General features: G+C 41.1%; 1 protein-coding gene and 1 pseudogene across 1 annotated transcript in view; both read right to left on the reverse strand.

Annotated features, from left to right (window-relative positions):
- Positions 1-15,323, reverse strand: part of LOC106560692 (eukaryotic initiation factor 4A-I) — a 31,316-nt gene extending 15,993 nt beyond the window's left edge. Inside the window, exons 1-6 of the mRNA XM_014123815.2 lie at positions 15,182-15,323; positions 13,731-13,788; positions 13,337-13,469; positions 12,745-12,884; positions 9,137-9,305; positions 5,835-5,944 (exon numbers count right to left, since the gene is read on the reverse strand). Of these exons, the coding sequence (XP_013979290.1) occupies positions 5,835-5,944; positions 9,137-9,305; positions 12,745-12,884; positions 13,337-13,469; positions 13,731-13,788; positions 15,182-15,204 (633 nt within the window). The 5' untranslated portion in view covers positions 15,205-15,323. The remainder of the gene's footprint in view (positions 1-5,834; positions 5,945-9,136; positions 9,306-12,744; positions 12,885-13,336; positions 13,470-13,730; positions 13,789-15,181) is intronic.
- A 636-nt stretch (positions 15,324-15,959) lies between these two features.
- On the reverse strand, positions 15,960-20,118 carry LOC106560683 (sentrin-specific protease 3-like; annotated as a pseudogene).
- Positions 20,119-23,223: the final 3,105 nt, after the last annotated feature.

Below are 23,223 nucleotides of genomic sequence, written 5' to 3' on the forward strand. Positions count from 1 at the left end.
AAAGGTTAGTGCTGCATTTAGCTGTCTTCTGGGTTTTTGTGACATTATATGCTAGCTTGAAAAATGGGTGTCTGATTATTTCTGGCTTGGTACTCTGCTGACATAATCTAATGTTTTGCTTTCGCTGTAAAGCCTTTTTGAAATCGGACAGTGTGGTTAGATTAACGAGAGTCTTGTCTTTAAATAGCTGTAAAATAGTCATATGTTTGAGAAATTGAAGTAATAGGATTTTTAAGGTTTTGAAAATCGCGCCACAGGCTGCCAGTGGCTGTTACGCAAGCGTCCCACCTAGCCCATAGAGGTTAACAAGAAGTTCATCTTTAAGCCGATGTATAATTCTTGTATGTTTTATGAATTTTTATTATGAGTATCTGTTTGAATTTGGCGCTCTGCAATTTCACCGGATGTTGGCCAGGTGGGATGGTAAGCATCCCACACCCCCTAGAGAGGTTAAGTACCCTGCTAAAGATCTGGGGCTGATTCACTTGACCTCTTCTTACTACAGCTATCTGCCCCACTCATTGGTGAACCTTAACCTGTTAGGGCTAGGGGGCAGTATTTGCACGGCTGGATAAAAAAATGTACCCGATTTAATCTGGTTACTAACCCTACCCAGTAACTAGAATATGCATATACTTATTATATATGGATAGAAAACACCCTAAAGTTTCTAAAACTGTTTGAATGGTGTCTGTGAGTATAACAGAACTCATTTGGCAGGCAAAACCCTGAGACAGATTCTGACAGGAAGTGGATACCTGATGTGTTGTATTACCTTTAAACCTATGCCATTGAAAAACACAGGGGCTGAGGAATATTTTGGCACTTCCTATTGCTTCCACTAGATGTCACCAGCCTTTACAAAGTGTTTTGAGTCTTCTGGAGGGAGATCTGACCGAACAAGAGCCATGGAACGATGATGGCCCATTAGACACCTGGCGCGCGAGTTCATGTTGGGTACCCTCGTTCCAATACGTTATAAAAGAGTATGCATTCGTCCACCTTGAATATTATTCATGTTCTGGTTAAAAAAGGCCCTAATGATTTATGCTATACAACGTTTGACATGTTTGAACGAACGTAAATATATTTTTTCCCCTCGTTCATGAAGTGAAGTCCGGCGGGCTTAGATCATGTGCTAACAAGACGGAGATTTTTGGACATAAATGATGAGCTTTTTTGAACAAAACTACATTCGTTATGGACCTGTGATACCTGGAAGTGACATCTGATGAAGAGAATCAAAGGTAATGGATTATTTACATAGTATTTTCGATCTCCCCAACATGGCGGCTAGTCTGTATCGCAACGCGTATTTTTCTGGGCGCAGTGCTCAGATTATTGCAAAGTGTGATTTCCCAGTAAGGTTATTTTTAAATCTGGCAAGTTGATTGCGTTCAAGAGATGTAAATCTATAATTCTTTAAATGACAATATAATATTTTACCAATGTTTTCTAATTTTAATTATTTAATTTGTGATGCTGACTTGACTGCCGGTTATTGGAGGGAAACGATTTCCTCAACATCAATGCCATAGTAAAACGCTGTTTTTGGATATAAATATGAACTTGATAGAACTAAAAATGCATGCATTGTCTAACACAATGTCCTAGGAGTGTCATCTGTTGGAGATTGTAAAAGGTTAGTGCATAATTTTAGCTGATTTTATGGTTTTGGTGATGCCCGTCTTTGAATTGGCAAAACATTACACACAACTCTTGTAAATGTACTGTCCTAACATACTCTAAATTTATGCTTTCGCCGTAAAACCTTTTTGAAATCGTAAAACGTGGTTAGATTAAGGAGATGTTTATCTTTCAAAGGGTGTAAAATAGTTGTATGTTTGAAAAATTTGAATTTTGACATTTATTTGGATTCAAATTTGCCGCTCTTGAAATGCACCTGCTGTTGATGGAGTGCACCACGGGTGGGACGCTTGCGTCCCACCTAGCCCATAGAGGTTAACTTCTTAGAGCTAGGGTCTATTTTCCTGAATTTCCACCTGACTGACGTGCCCAAAGTAAACTGCCTGTTACTCAGGCCCAGAAGCCAGGATATGCATATAATTGGTAGCATTCGATAGAATTTTTTTTTTTTGAAGTTTCTAGAAATGTTAAAATAATGTCTGATACTATAACAATTGATATGGCAGGCAAAATTAAAAACCAGAATTATTTTTTTTTAGCTCCCAGGCTCTTAATGGAAAGCTATGGGTTCTATGTAATTCCAGCACCCAGATTGCAATTCCTATGGCTTCCACTAGATGTCAGTCTGTTCATTCTTTCAGGCTTGTTTCTGCACAAGCAATGCGGAGTTTTTGTACAGACTCCCAGTTCAAAATACGTCTGTTGGCGCGTGGTGAATGAGGACGCGGGCTTACTAATTTTACTTTTCTATTGAACATACTTCTTTCCGTATAAAATATTATAGTTGATTTACATTTTAGGATACCTGTGGATTAAATAGAAACTTAGTTTGAACAAAGATTAGCGGTAGCTTTTTGGACTCCTTTGTCTGCATGTTGAACGAGTAGATTACTGAAATCGATGGCACCAGCTAAACTGACTTCTTGGGATATAAAGAAGGATTTTATCTAACAAAAACGACCATTCATGTAGCTGGGACACTTGGGATTGCAAACAGAGGAAGATTTTCCAAAGTAAGTGATTTATTTAATCGCTATTTGTGATTTCATGAAGCCTGTGCTGGTTGAAAAATATGTTGATGTGATTTTTTTGAGGACTGAGCCCCACATGGTATGCTTTTGCTGTAAAGCCTATTGTAAATCGGACAACGCAGTTCGATTAAGAATTTAAGCTTTTAAATGATATAAGATACTTGTATATTCATAAATGTTTAATATTATGATTATTTCTTTGAATTGCGCACACTCCAATTTTACCGGATGTTGTCGACTGGTGTCCCACTGACAGGATGCCTATCCCTAAGAAGTTTTTAACCTGTATTTTTAACTTGACAATTGCTACCAGTGTTATCCCTAAGAATTGGGAAGTTGCACATGTCCTCCCCCTACATAAAGGGAGAGATCTTTCTGATTTTGATAGTTACCACCCAATCTCCAAGTTAAAGTATGTTGCCTAGCCAAGGCATTAGAATCCTTGACAAACTCCCAGCTAAGAAGGTTTTCAACTTCTCACTAATATAAATATGCACCAGTTTGATTTTAGATATGGACATCATACTGTTTCAGCCACTATTTTTGTTTTAGACGTGCTACTCATTTAAAAACGGTCTGAAACGGGCATGGACAAGGACTCTTGCAAATGGTTGAAGAGCCATCTGACTGACAGGACCCAATGTATGCTTTCTGATTCTGTCAAGTCTAGTTTCCTCGATATTACAAAAGGTGTACTGCAGGGGTTGGCATTGAGACCTGTTTTCTTTACTGTTTATATAAATAATATTGGTCTATGTATTAACCTCTCTAGGGTAGGGGGCAGTATTTTCACGGCCGGATGAAAAACGTACCCAAATTAAACGGCCTACTACTCGGGCCCAGGAACATGCATATTATTAGTACATTTGGAAAGAAAAACAGTTTCTAAAACTGTTTGAATGATGTCTGAGTATAAAATAACTCATATGACAGGCAAAAACCTGAGAAGAATCTAACCAGGAAGTGAGAATTCTGGTGCTTGTAGTCCTTTCAAGTCATTGCCAATCGAACACAGTGAGTTAGGGTTCATGTTGCACTTCCTAAGGCTTCCACTAGATGTCCACAGTCTTTAGAAAGTTGTTTGAGGCGTCTATGATGAACAGAGACCGAACAAGAAGGCTGGGAAGTTGTAGACCCATCAGTTCATTGGCGCGCGTTCATGTGAGAAGGGACCTGTGTTCCAAAACGTTTTTCAAGACACAGGAACCGTCCGGTTGGAATATTACTGAAGTTTCACATTCTAAAGGCCCTAAAGATTGATGCTTTACAACGTTTGAACGAACGTAAATAGAATTTTTTTTTTCCTTTTGTTTTCGGCACGCTTCCTACATTTGGAGTAGCTGAACTGAACGCGCGAACAACAAGGAGCTATTTGGACATAAATTATGGAGTTTATCGAACAAAACAACATTTATTGTGGACCTGGTATTCCTGGAAGTGCCTTCTGATGAAGATTATTAAAGGTAAGTGAATATTTATAACGCTATTTAATATTTAGATGACTCCAAAATGGCGGCTATCTGTATTGCCTAGTGTATTTTTCTGAGCGCAGAACTAAGGTTAATGCAAAGTGTGCTTTCCCAGTAAAGTTATTTTGAAATCTTTCACAGCGTTAGCACAAAGGAGATGTTCATCTATAATTCTTTGAATAACAGTTTAATATTTTATCAACGTTTATGACGAGTATTTTTGTAAATTGTAGCGCTGATTCACCGACAGTATTGAGGCAAAATATTTTCTGAACGTCACGTGCCAATGTAAAATGCTGTTTTTAGATATAAATATGAACTTGATCTAACAAAAAATGCATGTATTGTGTAACATGATGTCCTAGGAGTGTCATCTGATGAAGATCGTCAAAGGTTAGTGCTTCATTTAGCTGTGTTTTGGGTATTTGTGATGCATGCTAGTTGCTTGGAAATGGCTGTGTGGTTATTTGTGTCTATGTACTCTAACATAATCTAATGTTTTGCTTTCGCTGTAAAGCCTTTTGGAAATCGGACGACGTTGTTCGATTCAGGAGAAGTGCATCTATAAAATGGTGTAAAATAGCCCTATGTTTGATAACTTTGAATTATGACATGATTTGTCACTGGCTGTTGAATAGTGTGGGACGATTGCGTCCCACCTACCCTAGAGAGGTTAAATCCTGTAATATTCATCTGTATGCAATACATTTGTAGGCTATTGCACCGACTGTTAACCAAGCAATGTTAAAGCTGCAATCTGATTTTGTTGCATTACAGAAAGCTCTTGATTTAAAACTTGTACTTAATGCAGGCAAAACTAAATACATACTCTAATTCACTGAAAAATGTCTCAGATGGGCTACAGTCTTTCATTGGATGGCTCTCATTGAGCGGGTTCCTGCCTATAAATATCTGTCCGTTTGGATTGATAAAGATCTAACGTTTAACAAAATATACTGACGACCTTGTTAAAAAGCTAAGATTTAAAGTGTATTTAAAAAAGAAAAAGAAAAAAAGATCTTGCCTCTCCATTAACAGCAGGAAGCAGATTGTGCAGTCAACTTTCCTGACAGTTCTTGACTACGGTGACACCATTTACCAGAATGCAGCAGCCACTACTCTCAAACCATTGGATGCAGTCGACCATAGCGCCCTTCGTGTTATTACAGGTGACAGTTTTAATATTCATCACTGCATCCTGTATCAGAAGGTCAGCTGGACCTCATTAAAGTTCTGTAGATCACTTCATTACTCCCTTCTTTTTTGCAAAGCTCTGCTCCACAAGCTTCCAACATAACTCACTTCACTGTTGAAATACAAAAATATGAGCTACCACACTCATTCACAGGGTTGGTTAACTCTTGAGTTCCCACTTGTGTCCACAAAGTTAGGTAAATCCGTCTTTAGTTTTAACGCGCCAGTTACCTTGCAGAGCAAATTACACCTGGATTCCCTGGTGCCGATTGGGTAGTTTAAAACTGTTTAATGAAGTGTGCAATTGTTTCAATTGACCATTATAACTTGGAATAACCTGATGTAATGTATTTATAGCTGTCTTGTAGTTTATCTTTTTGTTGCAAATGAGACATGACACTGGTCTCAGTTGGGCTACATTGAATAAATAACAGTAAATAAAAGGTAGAGCATAACTTCCTAATGTACTGTTAGACACAATCTGTCTTCATACCTGTGTGCTAGTGCCAAGCTTCTGGAAAATCTCGTAGATCTGGTCCTTGAAACCCCGGCTCAACATCTCATCAGCTTCATCCAGGACAAACATCTTGATGTACTTAGCAGCTGAGGGGGAAGATGAGCACTTGGTTTAGACAAAACTTGAACACAAAAATGAAATGTCAATACTCTTCATTAAACAGAAACATACAGCTGTAAACAATGTTAAGAAAAGTTTGACAAACGATTGTTATCTGAACAAATCTGGCAACAAAAATAAATATACTGCTCAAAAAACTAAAAGGGAACACTAAAATAACACATCCTAGATCTGAATGAATGAAATAATCTTATTAAATACTTTTTTCTTTACATAGTTGAATGTGCTGACAACAAAATCACACAAAAATAATCAATGGAAATCCAATTTATCAACCCATGGAGGTCTGGATTTGGAGTCACACTCAAAATTAACCTCAATGGGCAAGGCGGGACGAATTCGTCCCACCTACGTAACAGCCACCTGAATTCAGTGGCGCGATTTTTGAATCGTTTGAAATACTATTACTTCAATTTCTCAAACATATGACTATTTTACAGCTATTTAAAGACAAGACTCTCCTTAATCTAACCACACTGTCCGATTTCAAAAAGGCTTTACAACGAAAGCAAAACATTAGATTATGTCAGGAGAGTGCCCAGCCAGAAATAATCAGACACCCATTTTTCAAGCTAGCATATAATGTCACAAAAACCCAAACCACAGCTAAATGCAGCACTAACCTTTTATGATCTTCATCAGATGACACACCTAGGACATTATGTTATACAATACATGCATGTCTGTTCAATCAAGTTCATATTTATATAAAAAAACAGCTTTTGACATTAGCATGTGACGTTCAGAAAAAGCATACCCCCGCAAACTTCCGGGGAATTTACTAACAGTTTGCTAAATTACTCACGATAAACGTTCACAAAAAGCATAACAATTATTTTAAGAATTATAGATACATTACTCCTCTATGCACTCGATATGTCCGATTTTAAAATAGCTTTTCGGATGAAGCACATTTTGCAATATTCTAAGTACATAGCCCAGCCATCACGGCTAGCTATTTAGACACCCGGCAAGATTAGCCTTCACCAAAATCCTATTTCCTATAAGAAAAATGTTCTTACCTTTCCTGTTCTTCGTCAGAATGCACTCCCAGGACTTCTACTTCAATAACAAATGTAGGTTTGGTCCCAAATAATCCATCGTTATATCCAAATATCCTCTGTTTTGTTCGTGAGTTCTAGACACTATACGAATGGTAAATAACGGTCGTGCGCATGGCGCGACAAAAAATGTCTAAATATTCCATTACCGTACTTCGAAGCATGTCAACCGCTGTTTAAAACCAATTTTTATGCCATTTATCTCGTAGAAAAGCGATAATATTCCGACCGGGAATCTGCAATAAGCTAAACAGCCGAATGAAATTTCTCCACGGGGGCGAATCGTGCACGCGCCTCATTCAATGGTCCTCTGATCGGCCACTTGGATAAGGCGATAATCTGTTTCAGCCAGAGGCTGCCTCGTCATCGTTCAGGTTTTTCCCGGGTTCTGAGAGCCTATTGGAGCCCTGGGAATTGTCACGTTACAGCTAAGATCCTTACTCTTCAATAAACAGATGCAAGACGCACGACTCCTTGTCAGACAGGCCACTTCCTGCATGAAACCTTGTCAGGTTTTTGCCTGCCATAGGAGTTCTGTTATACTCACAGACACCATTCAAACAGTTTTAGAAACTTCAGGGTGTTTTCTATCCAAACCTGAACAATAATATGCATATTCTAGCTTCTGAGTTGGTGTAGGAGGCAGTTAAAAATGGGCACATATTTTTTCCCAAATTCTCAATACTGCCCCCTAGCCCAAACAGGTTAAAGTGGAAAACCACACTACAGGCTGATCCAACTTTGATGTAATGTCCTTAAAACAAGTCAAAATGAGGCTCAGTAGTGCGTGTGGCCTCCACGTGCCTGTATGACCTCCCTACAACGCCTGGACATGCTCCTGATGAGGTGGCGGATGGTCTCCTGAGGGATCTCCTCCCAGACCTGGACTAAAGCATCCGCCAACTCCTGGACAGTCTGTGGTGCAACGTGGCGTTGGTGGATGGAGCGAGACATGATGTCCCAGATGTGCTCAATTGGATTCAGGTCTGGGGAACGGGCAGGCCAGTCCATAGCATCAATGCCTTCCTCTTGCAGGAACTGCTGACACACTCCAGCCACATGAGGTCTAGCATTGTCTTGCATTAGGAGGAACCCAGGGCCAACTGCACCAGCATACAGGGGTCTGAGGATCTTATCTCGGTACCTAATGGCAGTCAGGCTACATCTGGCGAGCACATGGATGGCTGTGCGGCCCCCCAAAGAAATGCCACCCCACACCATGACTGACCCACCGCCAAACCGGTCATGCTGCAGGATGTTGCAGGCAGCAGAACGTTCTCCACGGCGTCTCCAGACTCCGTCACGTCTGTCACGTGCTCAGTGTGAACCTGCTTTCATCTGTGAAGAGCACATGGCGCCAGTGGCGAATTTGCCAATCTTGGTGTCCGCTGGCAAATGCCAAACGTCCTGCACGGTGTTGGGCTGTAAGCACAACCCCCACCTGTGGACCTCGGGCCCTCATACCACCCTCATGGAGTCTGTTTCTGACCGTTTGAGCAGACACATGCACATTTGTGGCCTGCTGGAGGTCATTTTGCAGGGCTCTGGCAGTGCTCCTCCTTGCACAAAGGCGGAGGTAGCGGTCCTGCTGCTGGGTTGTTGCCCTCCTACGGCCTCCTCCACGTCTCCTGATGTACTGGCCTGTCTCCTGGTAGCGCCTCCATGCTCTGGACACTACGCTGACAGACACAGCAAACCTTCTTGCCACAGCTCGCATTGATGTGCCATCCTGGATGAGCTGCACTACCTGAGCCACTTGTGTGGGTTGTAGACTCCGTCTCATGCTACCACTAGAGTGAAAGCACCGACAGCATTCAAAAGTGACCAAAACATCAGCCAGGAAGCATAGGAACTGAGAAGTGGTCTGTGGTCCCCACCTGCAGAACCACTCCTTTATTGGGGTGTCTTGCTAATTGCCTATAATTTCCACCTGTTGTCTATTCCATTTGCACAACAGCATGTGAAATTTATTGTCAATCAGTGTTGCTTCCTAAGTGGACAGTTTGATTTCACAGAAGTGTGATTGACTTGGAGTTACATTGTGTTGTTTAAGTGTTCCCTTTATTTTTTTGAGCAGTGTACATGGACATCACTCACAGAGGAACTTGCGGTTCAACATGTCGAACACGCGGCCTGGTGTTCCAACCACTATGTTGGGAGCCTCAGCCTGGAGCTTTGTCACCTCGTTCCGGACGTTGGTTCCGCCGATACAGGCATGGCACGAGGCTCCCATGTAGTCGCCGAGGGCCAGGATCACCTTTTGGATCTGTTGAAGAGGGGGGAAGTCAAACTCAAAGCCAGCAGTTGTCACAAAGTACTTTTACTGTAACACAGCCTAGACTAGGGAGCAAGCAGAAGCACAGTGGCCAAGGAAAGCTTCCATTGGCACGTATTTGTTTACATGTCCATGGTCTCTTAGTAGGTAGGGCAAACCCATTTTGGTGATTTTTGGTATATCATTCAAATCACAGCATGTTTTTGGACTCATTGAGCAGTTATTACCTGATTAAGAACAATACAAAATGTTGAAAGTTGAATTTATAAAACTAACGTTAAATGATGCTGTCGCTGCTTCCTGATAAAACATTGATAAAATAACCCAATGTCAAATCACAGCTTGAAAGTGTCCAAATCAATATGCAGAAACAGTTTGTGATATTTGTATTTATTATGGATCCCTTGAATGAGTCCAAAAACATGCTGTGGTTGAGATAGATAGATAGATATCTCTCTCAACACATTGTGTGCCCTCAGGCCACTACCACACCCATATGTAGATGTGTATAGAGCATATGTTGTCATGCGTATGCATCTTCACAGTCCCCACTGTTCAATAAGGTGTGAAAAACGAAATGTACCATCTACACATACATGTGCAACAATAGTGATATCACTTGCATTTTTTTCTTCTTCTGACGAGCACTTTATAAAACTGCACACACACAACAAAAACACTTGTTTTGACAAGTGGCAATAAATAACTCATCGATGAGGGAGAGATATGCGCTGTGGAAACTACCACAAAAACTGGGGATATTTTCACATCACAGGTTGGAGAACACAGCCAGCTACATTTTGAGATTGGGGTCACCGAAACAGAAAAGCAACACTGTCAATCACTCAAATCGATTATCATGTTGAAATCAATTGTGAGAGAGGGGGGAGATGAGCTTACACATTCTGTTAAAACTAACAGCTCAAAAAGCTGAGGAATCTGGCAATAATGTTTACATCACTGGTTAGAGAACAATTGGTAGAAGACTGCTAGCTACATTTTGAAGTGTTGCATTTTGATTCAAGTGGGTCGCCAATGCAGTAAGTAACGCAACACTTTTTTGTTAATCACTTTCATCGATATCACCTAAAATCAATAGAACTGGGGCAAACATTTGGGGTGTAGAGCAATTTAAACTAATACCATTCAAAGGCCACACGGAAACCTGGAATAATAACCTATAAATGGTTGGTTAGATGAGAACTTGTAGAAGGCTTAAAATCTGTGTTTTGAAACGTTGGATGCTTATTTTGGGAGGCTGCCATCATGGGAAAGTGAACAAACCACTTTTTCTGGTAGCTTCAACTAATCATGACGCGGCATAGGATATTAACAGTGACAACTGTTGGCTGCTATTTAAAGCCAGGTGTACACTGAGCCTCTCACATTAAAAACTACCGTCTTTCCTGTAGTGTTTAGCCAACTAAACAACGTGGCACACTAAACAACGTGGCACAGATGGGGGTCACACACTACAAGATTCTTCACTCGGTTGTGAGAATTCTCGACACCACGCCGTCTCACGAAAACAACAATGGGATTAGATTTAACACAGCTACAACGAGCTGTGTCTCAAAGCAGCCTCAAACGTTTTCAGTCAGACATTCACGCGTCCCATACAGAGTTGAAATATCTAGCCAACATTGTCAATTGAACAACATTGCTTGTGAACTTCAGAGCTGTAACAATGACTATTTGGCTTTGGCTAAAGACAACTACAACTGCATACTAGTAGTAGTCATTGCACCTGCTTGAGAGTACACATTCTGGGTGATGCGAAACAAGGTCAACTCCCTGGCTGCTTCTCTGGCGAGCTCTCATTGGCTATTGCTAATGACCATTCTCAAAATGTGTCCTTGCACATCTCGCACTAAAAGAGCATTGCAAATTGTGCCGATAAAAATCAAACAGGTTTGAAAATATCGGGATGTCTGGGACTGCTCAAAGACTAGATTGGTAGCCCTCAGATTGTGTCTGACCTGTTCACATTAAACGAGTGTCGGTGATAGCTGCACCCTTCAAGTAGGCGACGACATGGGGATTTTGTTTCTCCGATCTCAAAAACTTCTGGGACAGCTAAATCGGGGCCAAAATCGTGTAACGTACCCCCGGCTTAAGTGATCATTTTTCTGTCACATCCGTGTATTGGTGTGTGGCCAGTGACTTTTATAGAGAGAATGTCCCTGATTGTTTGTGTCTTATGAGAGTTTGAAAATGAACTCAGTTCCAAGTCCTGCGCACCCCATTGGTTTTGTACAGTTTATTATGCGAAGTTAATGACCTGTTTTAAGCAATTGATCTTATGTCACCAATTGATCTTATATCATTGTGATGACTACAGTTTTATACCATCACCAATTTTATACCACCACCAATCTGAGCAAAAAAAGGATGTAGATTTCCACTACATTTTATGGGATGAAAATGCAAGCTTGTGTAAGGCAGTAAAACCTGTCCACATTAAGGAAATTAGCGCAATATAAAATAATTCAAACGTCAATTTAAGATGTTATGTTGCCTGCTCTATTGATTACAAATTGAACCATTCAGAGTTTCAAAGGACACTTCAAGATTTTTCAGAGTAAGATGAACTCATGGATACCATTTCTATGTCTCTGCATGCAGTTAGAAGGAAGATGCTAACTAGCGCTAGCGCAATGTCTGGAAGTCTATGCTACCTACTAGCTTGATAGTACTAGTAGATAGCGCAATGACTTGAAGTCTATGGTAACACTAGCTGGCATTGGCTCACTAAACTACCTCTAATATTCTTCATACTGGATGCAGACATAAAAATGGAATCCTTGAGTTCATCTGACTCTGGGGAAGTAGATAAAGCGCTTCACTGCCAAAATCCCAAAGAATCCCTTTGAAAATGCTCTCAAACAATTTAACCAGGCGCTCTAGAGCCTCCATAGTGTCAGTGCAGTAGCCTGAACATTTGACTTCCCTAATCTAAGTCACATTTTAAGTACTTCCATGTTCAAGATAATTTTAGCATACATGTTCATTAGTTTGTTAGTTGTCATCAGACAAGCAACAATACTTTTGTAACTCATGAGTTTGTGCCCTTAACATGAACCAGCCTGTTGCTCACTGCACAGGCAATTGGGAAGAATCTCTCTCATCCTGACAGATACAAGACTCAGTCCCACTCAAACACACCGCCTTGCCCAGTGACAGGGGTGGCACATTACAGCATCAGGCTACAGGGTTTGATTCACACAATGGAGCAGAGTCAAGCCAAGCTGTACTGTGCTGGCTATTCATCCACCATAGGTTGCTAGAACACTGCTGAAAGGCCCACGTGATATTAAAATATCAGATCCAGCATGGTACGTTTGAGTTGGCACGAAAGTGTGTAAAGGGTACAGAAGTTGCATTTAATGTGGACTGTTTTTAGGGCAATTTAAGTGTGTGTGTAACCTGCCTGCTGAGCCAGCTCTCGGGTGGGGGCGAGGACCAGGGCCTGGGTGCCCTTAAGCTCGATATCAATCTGCTGGAGGATGGAGATGGCGAAAGTGGCAGTCTTCCCTGTGCCAGACTGGGCCTGTGCAATGACATCATAACCTGGTGGGGAATGAAGGCTGGTATTCATTAGTGGACACCATAACAAAACACTAACATAAAAAAAAAATCAGGTGTTTCTTATTGGACAAATTCAGACCGGTCCCTCCCAGTTGGTTCCAAGTGAATATGACCATGGATAAGTTTTATAGGCATTTGGTTCACTGTTTAGACTCATGATTAAGAAAGTCTCCAAACCTGACATGTAGGATGCAATGGAATAAATAAAAGCCAGTGTACTAATGTTCCACATAGAAATTAAGATGATTAATTAAGTATAGAAGCAACTTCCGTCAACAACAACTTATGCTAGATATTAACAGAAAAAGACCACAACAAAAATCAACACTATTGGCATTGAAGTTCTACCCATCTTGGAAATGAACATGCATGCAGAGGTCTCCCACAGACAATATCCTTTGTGTGGGAGTTGATTTTAGGAAACTTCAACTTACCCTTGATACAAGGGAGGATGGCCCTCTGCTGAATGGCAGATGGTTTCTCAAAACCATAGGCATAGATTCCTCTCAGGAGAGTCTCACGCAGGGCCATCTCATCAAAGCTGTCCACAATCTCATTCCAGTTACTCTGTGGAGAGAGAAAAATACCAGACCACGGTTAGTCTATATAGTACCCAGATACTGTACTCCTTACACAGATTGCCAGTACTGTTTTACTGCCAAAGGAGAGATGGAAAACCAAGCAAGACCCTGATTGTGGGCAAGAGATGTATGCATCTTCTCCTCCACCCCATTGGACTACATGCCATTCAAATATTCAACAATTTAACTGGTCCTTCACCCAACTTTTGACAAACTTGCCTGACACAAACAAAACATTTAACTTTACCTCAATGATGCCATCTGGCTCCATGCCCTCAGGGCCATTGTCTCTGTTGGAGAGGTCTCTGGAGGAAACGTCCACATGTCAATACTAGATGATACGTGTTTCATAACACATTAGCAAATTCTAATGATATCATGAACAAAAACATTTCTAACCAGTAATGTATCAGGGGTCTAATGCCAGAGTTTATGATTGTAATGGGGATGACATGCCTGAATACATCTAGAAGGTGTTTGATGCCAGAGAGAGAGTGATTGTAATGGCATGACATGAAGTGCCAATGACTGCATCGAGGACCCCCATGTATAATAAACTCGCATAAGATGGTGGTGCTGGCGACCAACGATGCAGAAGTTGGGGCGCACACACAACCAACATTTGTGACGCCACTCAATTTAAAAAATATATATATTTCATTATGTCTTCCCAATGCAGACGACTCGAACACGCCCATGCAGTTACTTGCACTCAGAGAGATTTTGAATAGAATAATGGTCATGGTGGATACATTGGTGGTGCTTCTCTGGCTGGTTAGGCCCGAGTGCTCATGGTGGATAACAAATTGGTGGGGGTTCGCTAGCTAACTAGGCCCGAGTGGAAATGGAAATGATTAAACTACTAACCTTGGCTAGCTAACAAGCAAAACGACGCATTCAACAGGGATAGCTAACCATACTAATTGGAAGTAGCAGTCACTCAACCGGATGGCCCATCCGATAGAAAATCCTTCAATTTTGTAATAAAGAAAAAAATACAAATAACGCACCGCCACCAGGCCTAGCGACCCTTTACCCGAAAAGCATGTGCTCGTAGCGCACAAGGTTAGCTGAAAGGGTTGCTCCACCAAAAGAACAAGCGACCCAGCAAACTCGTACGCATAATATTTCGGATAACAACTGTAGCTAGCGAGACACTAGCTACCTGGAGTTGGTGTTAACGTCTGTTAGCTAATGTAGCTAAACGTGACCAAAGACACTGCTGGACAGAAACTAATTTGTTTACCATGGCGGGGCTCGCTGGTGAGACAGGCCACCATTTTCCCGCAACCCCTGTCTGGTGTTCGCCTGCCAAATTATAACTAGTTAGCCATCTTAACCGATGTTAGCAGTTCGCCTTCACCGAGCATTACTCGATTAACGTTCGTGGGCTGGCCAGCAAATCAGTGTTTACAATAATACAGGGCACAATATGAGCCAACTACCTAGCTAACATGGTATAACGTGAAAAATGTACTACGGGCTTGCAGTTAAACCTGGCCAGCTAGCTAGTGGCTCCAACACGGCTACCACTAGCTAGTTTACAGTTGCTAACGTTAGTTAGCACTAAAGCGACAGCACAAGGAAACCATTAATGTTTCATTTTTATAAAGGAATTGCGGGGCAGACGGGTTATTTCATCGAGCCATGTATAACTGGTCATAATAAAACAATGGAACAATTTGCAGGATTCTTTACCTCTCTTCATAATCTGCCGACATTATCACAAAGGGCGAATACGCCGCGAAAATGTTTTATATACCACAACGTGGTTTGGAAAGCTCAAGTTTTGATTGCTGAAGGGGACTATCATTCAATATTGGCAACACCCAGAGTCATATGTTTAAACCCATTGTGACATATTATTGGCTATCTAAGAAGTCACTAAACGTATGGTGTCCGCCTTTATTTGACCATAATAGGAGCGAAAAGGAGGACTCGACATTGGGCTCCTCCCCAGCAACAACACCATTGGAAGCAGAGACCCTAATAAATGACTAAGTCTATGATTAGAACCAACATAACGAACAATGCTTTCATTGGATTTGTTGATTATGAGGCATAATACAATAAATACACTATTTGAACTCCACTAGCCATTACCTTATCACAAGATAGACAATTAGAAACCATGTTTCATAAAATGTATACAAATAAACTGAACATAAGGTTGTGTCCCATCAAGACTTTCCAACTCTGTAACACTGGCTATCCCCCAACCCTCAATGACACCAAGGACAAAAAAAATATTACTTTGTTTAGTGTCCTCATAGGATCTCATGAGAGTACACTACATTTGGCCTAAATCAACAAAAGGAACAAATAATCAGATATGAAAGTGAGTGGTTGTGAGGAAGAAAAAAAAGCAACAACGTCCATATTGTAAAAATGGTGATACCTAGAGAGCTAGGGGAAGGGAAGTGTGAATAGTCTTCATCTTTTTTCATTATGTGATAGCTAGTTGTTTCAATATAACTCACAGTGAGAGCTTGCAATGACAACTGTTTGTACATTAGTCTCCTTAACTTTGGCATATCCAGCTGGCCAAAACTGAAAGGCTGCTCCAAGGCTAGGAACTTACAGTACTGTGGGGGGAACAGTGTGAACTAAAGTTAATGTCAATATCAATAGCAAATGCAATGATATAGTAGAGTACTGTTTTTATGACAGATATCAAAGCAAATTACTTTGCTACCGGTATGTGTGTAGCATACCGGTAGCAAAGTAATTTGGAAACAACGTTTTTGAACAACATGACTGAATAGACAGATGGTGCTTTAGGTTCTGTTGATACTGAAATAGGAATAATGATATTAAAGATAACCCACCTGCAGGACAAATGCACCATTGTCACTGTCATTGTTCTACATGCCCACGTTCTGGGAAACACATATAAACATGGGATCAACAACAGCAATCACAAAAACATGGTATCTATCACAAATAAACCACAACAAATAAACATTGCCTACCAAAAACCTCAAAGCCATCTTACCTTTTTGAAGAAACCCTTCATTTATTTTATTTTTTATTTTATTTAAACCTTTATTTAACTAGGCAAGTCAGTGAAGAACTATTTCTTATTTACAATAACAGCCTACCCTGGCCAAACCCTAACCTGGACGATACTGGGCCAATTGTGCGCCGTTGAATGGGACTCCCAATCACGGCCGGTTGTGATACAGCCTGGAATCGAGCCAGGGTCTGTAGTGACGGCTCTAGCACTGAGATGCAGTGCCTTAGACCGCTGCACCACTCGGGAGCCCCAACCCTTCCACCCTGTGATGAAATAATTTTGCTCTTTCTTGATTGCCTAAGCTTGTGCATGTTTTGTGATGTGCTGAAAATCAAGAGAAAGACATAGGTGAATATGAATGTACTGAGGGATTTAAAAAATACAAGTATAAGAATGACCATTGAGAGAAGCAGATGTGTGATCCTATAGATCCAAATGACCGATGGGGTGTTTGTATTGGCCTAAAGGCAGATTTATACTTTCCACATTCGTATAACTGCATGGGTACATACGGATATCATTTTAAAACTATAAATGGGCTTTAATCCCAGGGAGGTACACTACATTGACCTTTGGGCAGTGGTGGTTGAGGGTGCGCTGGGAGTCGAAGTACATGATGGCGCGCTGTGGGACGTCCACACACACCAGAGACCACCTCCAGGTGGATAGGGATAAACATTAGCCTCTTCTGGAAGAAGTCCACCTGGAAAAAAAATGTTTGGGTGGTATCTTAATTTTTACACATTTTCCCTGTCAACTTTTCTTTACTCTTCAGGTATATTACCAGGTATATTTACAGACATGTTGATCGATGTACATTGTCCATGTACAAAAAACTATTACGTAAAGTACTTCTGACATGCCATTACAAAACTACATAAACAGTGTATACAAACAAACAAACACACTTGACAACATGCAATTGAAATATCCCCAGGGATAACTCAAATTTTCCGTCCACTGTTTTACCTGTCATAGCCCTTTGTTCTCAACTTGTCGACAAAAAAAGCTGTTGAAAAAATGAACCTGAAATAAAGAGGAGAGGACAGCAGCCATGATGTGAATGGGAAGACAATAGACAAGGTGAGTGTTAAAGCACACACAATAGTGGGGCATTCGTGTGCTGGGGAAAAAATGCTTGCAAATGAGGAATGGGCATAACATGACCGATGAGGTAAGAGGATGCCAGCACCTAAATGTCATCCTCGTTTCTCTCTCCTAAACATATACTGCTCAAAAAAATAAAGGGAACACTTAAACAACACAATGTAACTCCAAGTCAATCACACTTCTGTGAAATCAAACTGCCCACTTAGGAAGCAACACTGATTGACAATACATTTCACATGCTGTTGTGGAAATGGAATAGACAACAGGTGGAAATTATAGGCAATTAGCAAGACACCCCCAATAAAGGAGTGGTTCTGCAGGTGGTAACCACAGACCACTTCTCAGTTCCTATGCTTCCTGGCTGATGTTTTGGTCACTTTTGAATGCTGGCGGTGCTTTCACTCTAGTGGTAGCATGAGATGGAGTCTACAACCCACACCAGTGGCTCAGGTAGTGCAGCTCATCCAGGATGGCACATCAATGCGAGCTGTGGCAAGAAGGTTTGCTGTGTCTGTCAGCGTAGTGTCCAGAGCATGGAGGCGCTACCAGGAGACAGGCCAGTACATCAGGAGACGTGGAGGAGGCCGTAGGAGGGCAACAACCCAGCAGCAGGACCGCTACCTCCGCCTTGGTGCAAGGAGGAGCACTGCCAGAGCCCTGCAAAATGACCTCCAGCAGGCCACAAATGTGCATGTGTCTGCTCAAACGGTCAGAAACAGACTCCATGAGGGTGGTATGAGGGCCCGACGTCCACAGGTGGGGGTTGTGCTTACAGCCCAACACCGTGCAGGACGTTTGGCATTTGCCAGAGAACACCAAGATTGGCAAATTCGCCACTGGCGCCCTGTGCTCTTCACAGATGAAAGCAGGTTCACACTGAGCACATGTGACAGACGTGACAGTCTGGAGACGCCGTGGAGTACATTCTGCTGCCTGCAACATCCTCCAGCATGACCGGTTTGGCGGACTGGCCCGCCCGTTCACCAGACCTGAATCCAATTGAGCACATCTGGGACATCATGTCTCGCTCCATCCACCAACGCCACGTTGCACCACAGACTGTCCAGGAGTTGGCGGATGCTTTAGTCCAGGTCTGGGAGGAGATCCCTCAGGAGACCATCTGCCACCTCATCAGGAGCATGCCCAGGCGTTGTAGGGAGGTCATACAGGCACATGGAGGCCACACACACTACTGAGCCTCATTTTGACTTGTTTTATGGACATTACATCAAAGTTGGATCAGCCTATAGTGTGGTTTTCCACTTTAATTTTTAGTGTGACTCCAAATCCAGACCTCCATGGTTGATAAATTGGATTTCCATTGATTATTTGTGTGTGATTTTGTTGTCAGCACATTCAACTATGTAAAGATAAAAGTATTTAATAAGATTATTTCATTCATTCAGATCTAGGATGTGTTATTTTAGTGTTCCCTTTATTTTTTTGAGCAGTGTATATTTTACATTCATATTACTAGACAGGTTCATTTTCTCACCTCTTCTGGGACTGTATCCATGACTAAATCCCCATACATGTTCATGATCTGTCATTCCAAGACATCAGAAAAACACTAATATTTATATTATTTAGTCACAATGTTTCCAGAATCACACACTGAAAAATACATGAAAATAGCACACTTTATTCTATACTGATTAACAACTCGGTATCTAGGAAATATTTCATAAACTTCTAAAGTAAAAATAAATAAATTCTCACATCACATTGTAGGTGATTTGGACTGACCAAGACAGACCAAATGAGATGTGCTAATAGTGTTATTTTCAAATGTTAATGAGTCATTGAGACAGTTCAGTCCATACAATGTGCTGAGATCATCCATTGGAGGACATAGAGCCCCCTCACCATGGCAGTCCCAGACAGACGCTGGTAAGACTGGATGAGTTGCTGCACAATCACTTTCCTTTGTAAGGGACAACAACGAATGAGACACCTTTCAACATAAAAATACTAAACACCATGGTCGTGTTCATTTGGCACCAAACGGGAGAACACATTCAAACCACAGTGATACAGGGAGAGGCTACTTGGATTTGTAGAAAAACATTCATTTTCATTTCCCATTGCAAAACGCTTAAAATACTTTTCCATTGTGTGCCTAATGAACATGACCCAGGATGATGATAATGTAATGAGCATGATGAGGTAAAGGCCAATTATTGTGAATTGGGGAAGTTCTTGCTGGGGAAGATGTCCTGTAGTTTGTCCACATGGATAGGGATCATGCTCCCATACTGTTGCAGGAACTCATCCAACATACCTGGAAGAGGGAGAGGGCAGTCACATTGCCACATAAATTACATACTGTATAACGTATTTTATTACCAAATTAATGTTATTATTACCTTGTGTTATATTGTGGGTGGATGGAAAAAGTCATTCTGATACAACATACAACTTCTGGTTGGCATGTTATATGCTAAATGGCATCTATTTATGTTTCATGACACATCCAACAAATTCTGTCCAAAAAACAACAACATTATACATACCATCTCCAGCCTCTATGTCATCCCTCTCCTGAAAGCAGCCCTGAGATCCCCCATTCAGATGGGATCTCACTGGCTTCTGTCTGCTGTGGAGGTATCTGTTCCTGACATGTCACCTCCTCATTCTAGTTCACCTGTACCCTAGGCCCAGAGTTCCATCCCATTTAGCCTGCTGGCACCACGTCCTCCAATGCAGGGCCAAGTGAGGGAGAAGGTTCACAGTCCTACTAAATCTATGCCAGCGCAGCAATCACCGTACCCTAAACCCATTGGCCTGTGTTTTTATTTGTGCGAGGCTTCCAGAGTCTCTGGCTGTGTGTCTACTCTGATCATGCGATGGTGATAGAAGTGGTGCAGTCCAGTCATCCTCTCCTGGTTCTCCCCAAATGAAACCCCCATCTTCCTCCTGGTACATATCCATATGTTCTTCCAAGGCCCACATGTTAGCTTCCTCCTCATGCCACCCTAGTTTGAGATGCATGGAAGTACTAAGGACATGGTGAGGCATGGAGTCCACTTGGTTTCCTGGTCCGGTCACCTCCCGCCTGTCTGTTGCCGGGACCCCTGCCAGTGTCAGTCCATTGGTCCAATGGTTCTGTGCAAAGCTGCCTCCACTGTCTCACATCTATCTGTCTCACATCTATCACCCCACCAACACCACTTGCTGTAGCGTCTGCCTGGAATACACAACAAGTTAAGTGAACATAGTTGAGGATCAAATAATAGTAAATACTGTTACGACAGTAATGGTAGTAGTAAACCAGGTAATAATTTCTCGTGTTTACTTAACATGGATTACTGAAATAAGTATTTTAATCCGGGAACAAAAATAAATTCATTTCTGCAAGACTGCAAATGTATCTAGCCCAATAATGCACTAAAGGAGCCTGACGTTACTCCTTAGTCCAAGGACCTCACACATTCTAAAGCTTCTTCGGGATCGGTGTCCCTTCCACGGGACGGTTGAGCTAATGTAGGCTAATGCGATTAGCATGAGGTTGTAAGTAACAAGAAAATTTCCCAGGACATTGACATATCTGATATTGGCAGAAAGCTTAAATTCTTGTTAATCTAACTGCACTGTCCAATTTACAGTAGCTATTACAGTGAAAGTATAGCATGCTATTGTTTGAGGACAGTGCACAATTTTGAACATGAAACATTATTAATAAACAAATTAGGCACATTTGGGCAGTCTTGACACAAAATTTTGAACAGAAATACAATGGTTCATTGGATCAGTCTGAAGATTTGCACATACACTGCTGCCATCTAGTGGCCAAAATATAAATTGCACCTGGGCTGGAATAATACATTATTGCCTTTCTCTTGCATTTCAAAGATGATGGTACAAAAAAATACAAAAGAACGGTTGTTTATTATCTTTTACCAGATCTATTGTGTAATATTCTACCACATTCCTTTCACGTTTCCATAAACTTCAAAGTGTTTCCTTCCAAATGGTACCAAGAATATTCATATCCTTGCTTCAGTGCCTGAGCTACAGGCAGTTAGATTTGTGTATGTCATTTTAGGCAAAAATTTAAAAAAAGGGGCTAATCCTTAAGAGTGCAAATTGGCTCTGGATGCCAAAACATCCAAATATTCTAAACGTGAATCAATTCTCAATTGCGGTACGGTTCTACTATCATACCACATCAAAATAATTTCACAAATGCAAAATACACACTAAACGTAGTGTTTAAACCAAGTTTAACACAATTGCAGCCGACAATATTTTTCAGTGACAACACGTTTGTGGCGTCTGTCTTCCGTTTATACACTGGTGTTCGGATACGCTTATAGCTAGCACAGGTCTTCCATCTGTTTTATGTAAACAAGCACTGTAACATGGAAATATGGCCTTGTGGGAGCCTAACCTTATAAATGTGTGTTCACCACGGAAGACAGATGCCAGAAACGTGTTGTCACTGAAAAATACTGTTGGCTGCAACTGTTTTAAAACACTGTAGAGTAAGTGTGTATTTTGCATTTGTGAAATTATTTTGATTTGATATGATGGAGGGATTTATGTTAAGTTTTAGTTTTTTGACAATTTTTTCCCGCCGATAAAGATATGATCTATATGCTTCCAAAACCGTACTGCAAGCGATGCGTGCTAATGTTCAGACCGAGCGTCGCGGCTCTTAACATAATTCCCCTGAAGACGTCTTCCTCCAATTACTTATGTGTAATGTAATAAAAACTGAGAGTCGTGATTAAGGGATACAAATGTAGGCCCATCTCGCAAACTGGGATTAGCTAAGTTTGTTGTCAATAAGAACCTCCGTTTAGTTATTAGGTCAAATAAAATGTAACACACTATACTTCAGCCAACTGGATAGGAGGTCAGAATATAATTATCTCATTGGCCAAGTTGTCTTTCATATGAAGCACAGCCCAGAAAAACGAATTATCTAGCTACATGGCAAAATGGTGCGTGTCGGTAAGATGGGAATGGTAAGTGGGGGAGAAAACAACTACCTACCATTTAGCTGTAGCGTTTCCCCGAAAGAGATACCTGTCAATTATTTGTTTTGTGTGTTTTTTTTTTTTTTTTTTTACATTTACTAAATCAAATCACATTTTATTGGTCACATACAAATGGTTAGCAGATGTTAATGCGAGTGTAGTGAAATGCTTGTGCTTCTAGTTCCGACCGTGCACGTAATCTACCAATTTCACAACAACTTCCTTATACACACAAGTGTAAAGGAATGAATAAGAATATGTACATATAAATATATGGATGAGTGATGGCCGTGCTGCATATGCAAGATGCAATAGATGGTATAGAGTACATTATATATATATGAGATGAGTAATGTAGGGAATGTAAACATTATATAAAGTGGCATTGTTTAAAGTGACTAGTGATACATTTATTACATCCAATTTTTTATTGTTAAAGTGGCTAGAGATTTGAGTCATTATGTTGACAGCAGCCATTCAATGCTAGTGATGGCTGTTTAACAGTTTGATGGTCTTGAGATAGAAGCTGTTTTTCAGTCTCTCAGTCACAGCTTTGATGCACCTGTACTGACTTAGCCTTCTGGATGATAGCGGGGTGAACAGGCAGTGGTTTTGTCACGTCCTGACCAGAA

This window comes from Salmo salar, chromosome ssa10, assembly GCF_905237065.1.
Source record: "Salmo salar chromosome ssa10, Ssal_v3.1, whole genome shotgun sequence".
NCBI classification, from domain to species: Eukaryota; Metazoa; Chordata; class Actinopteri; order Salmoniformes; family Salmonidae; genus Salmo; species Salmo salar.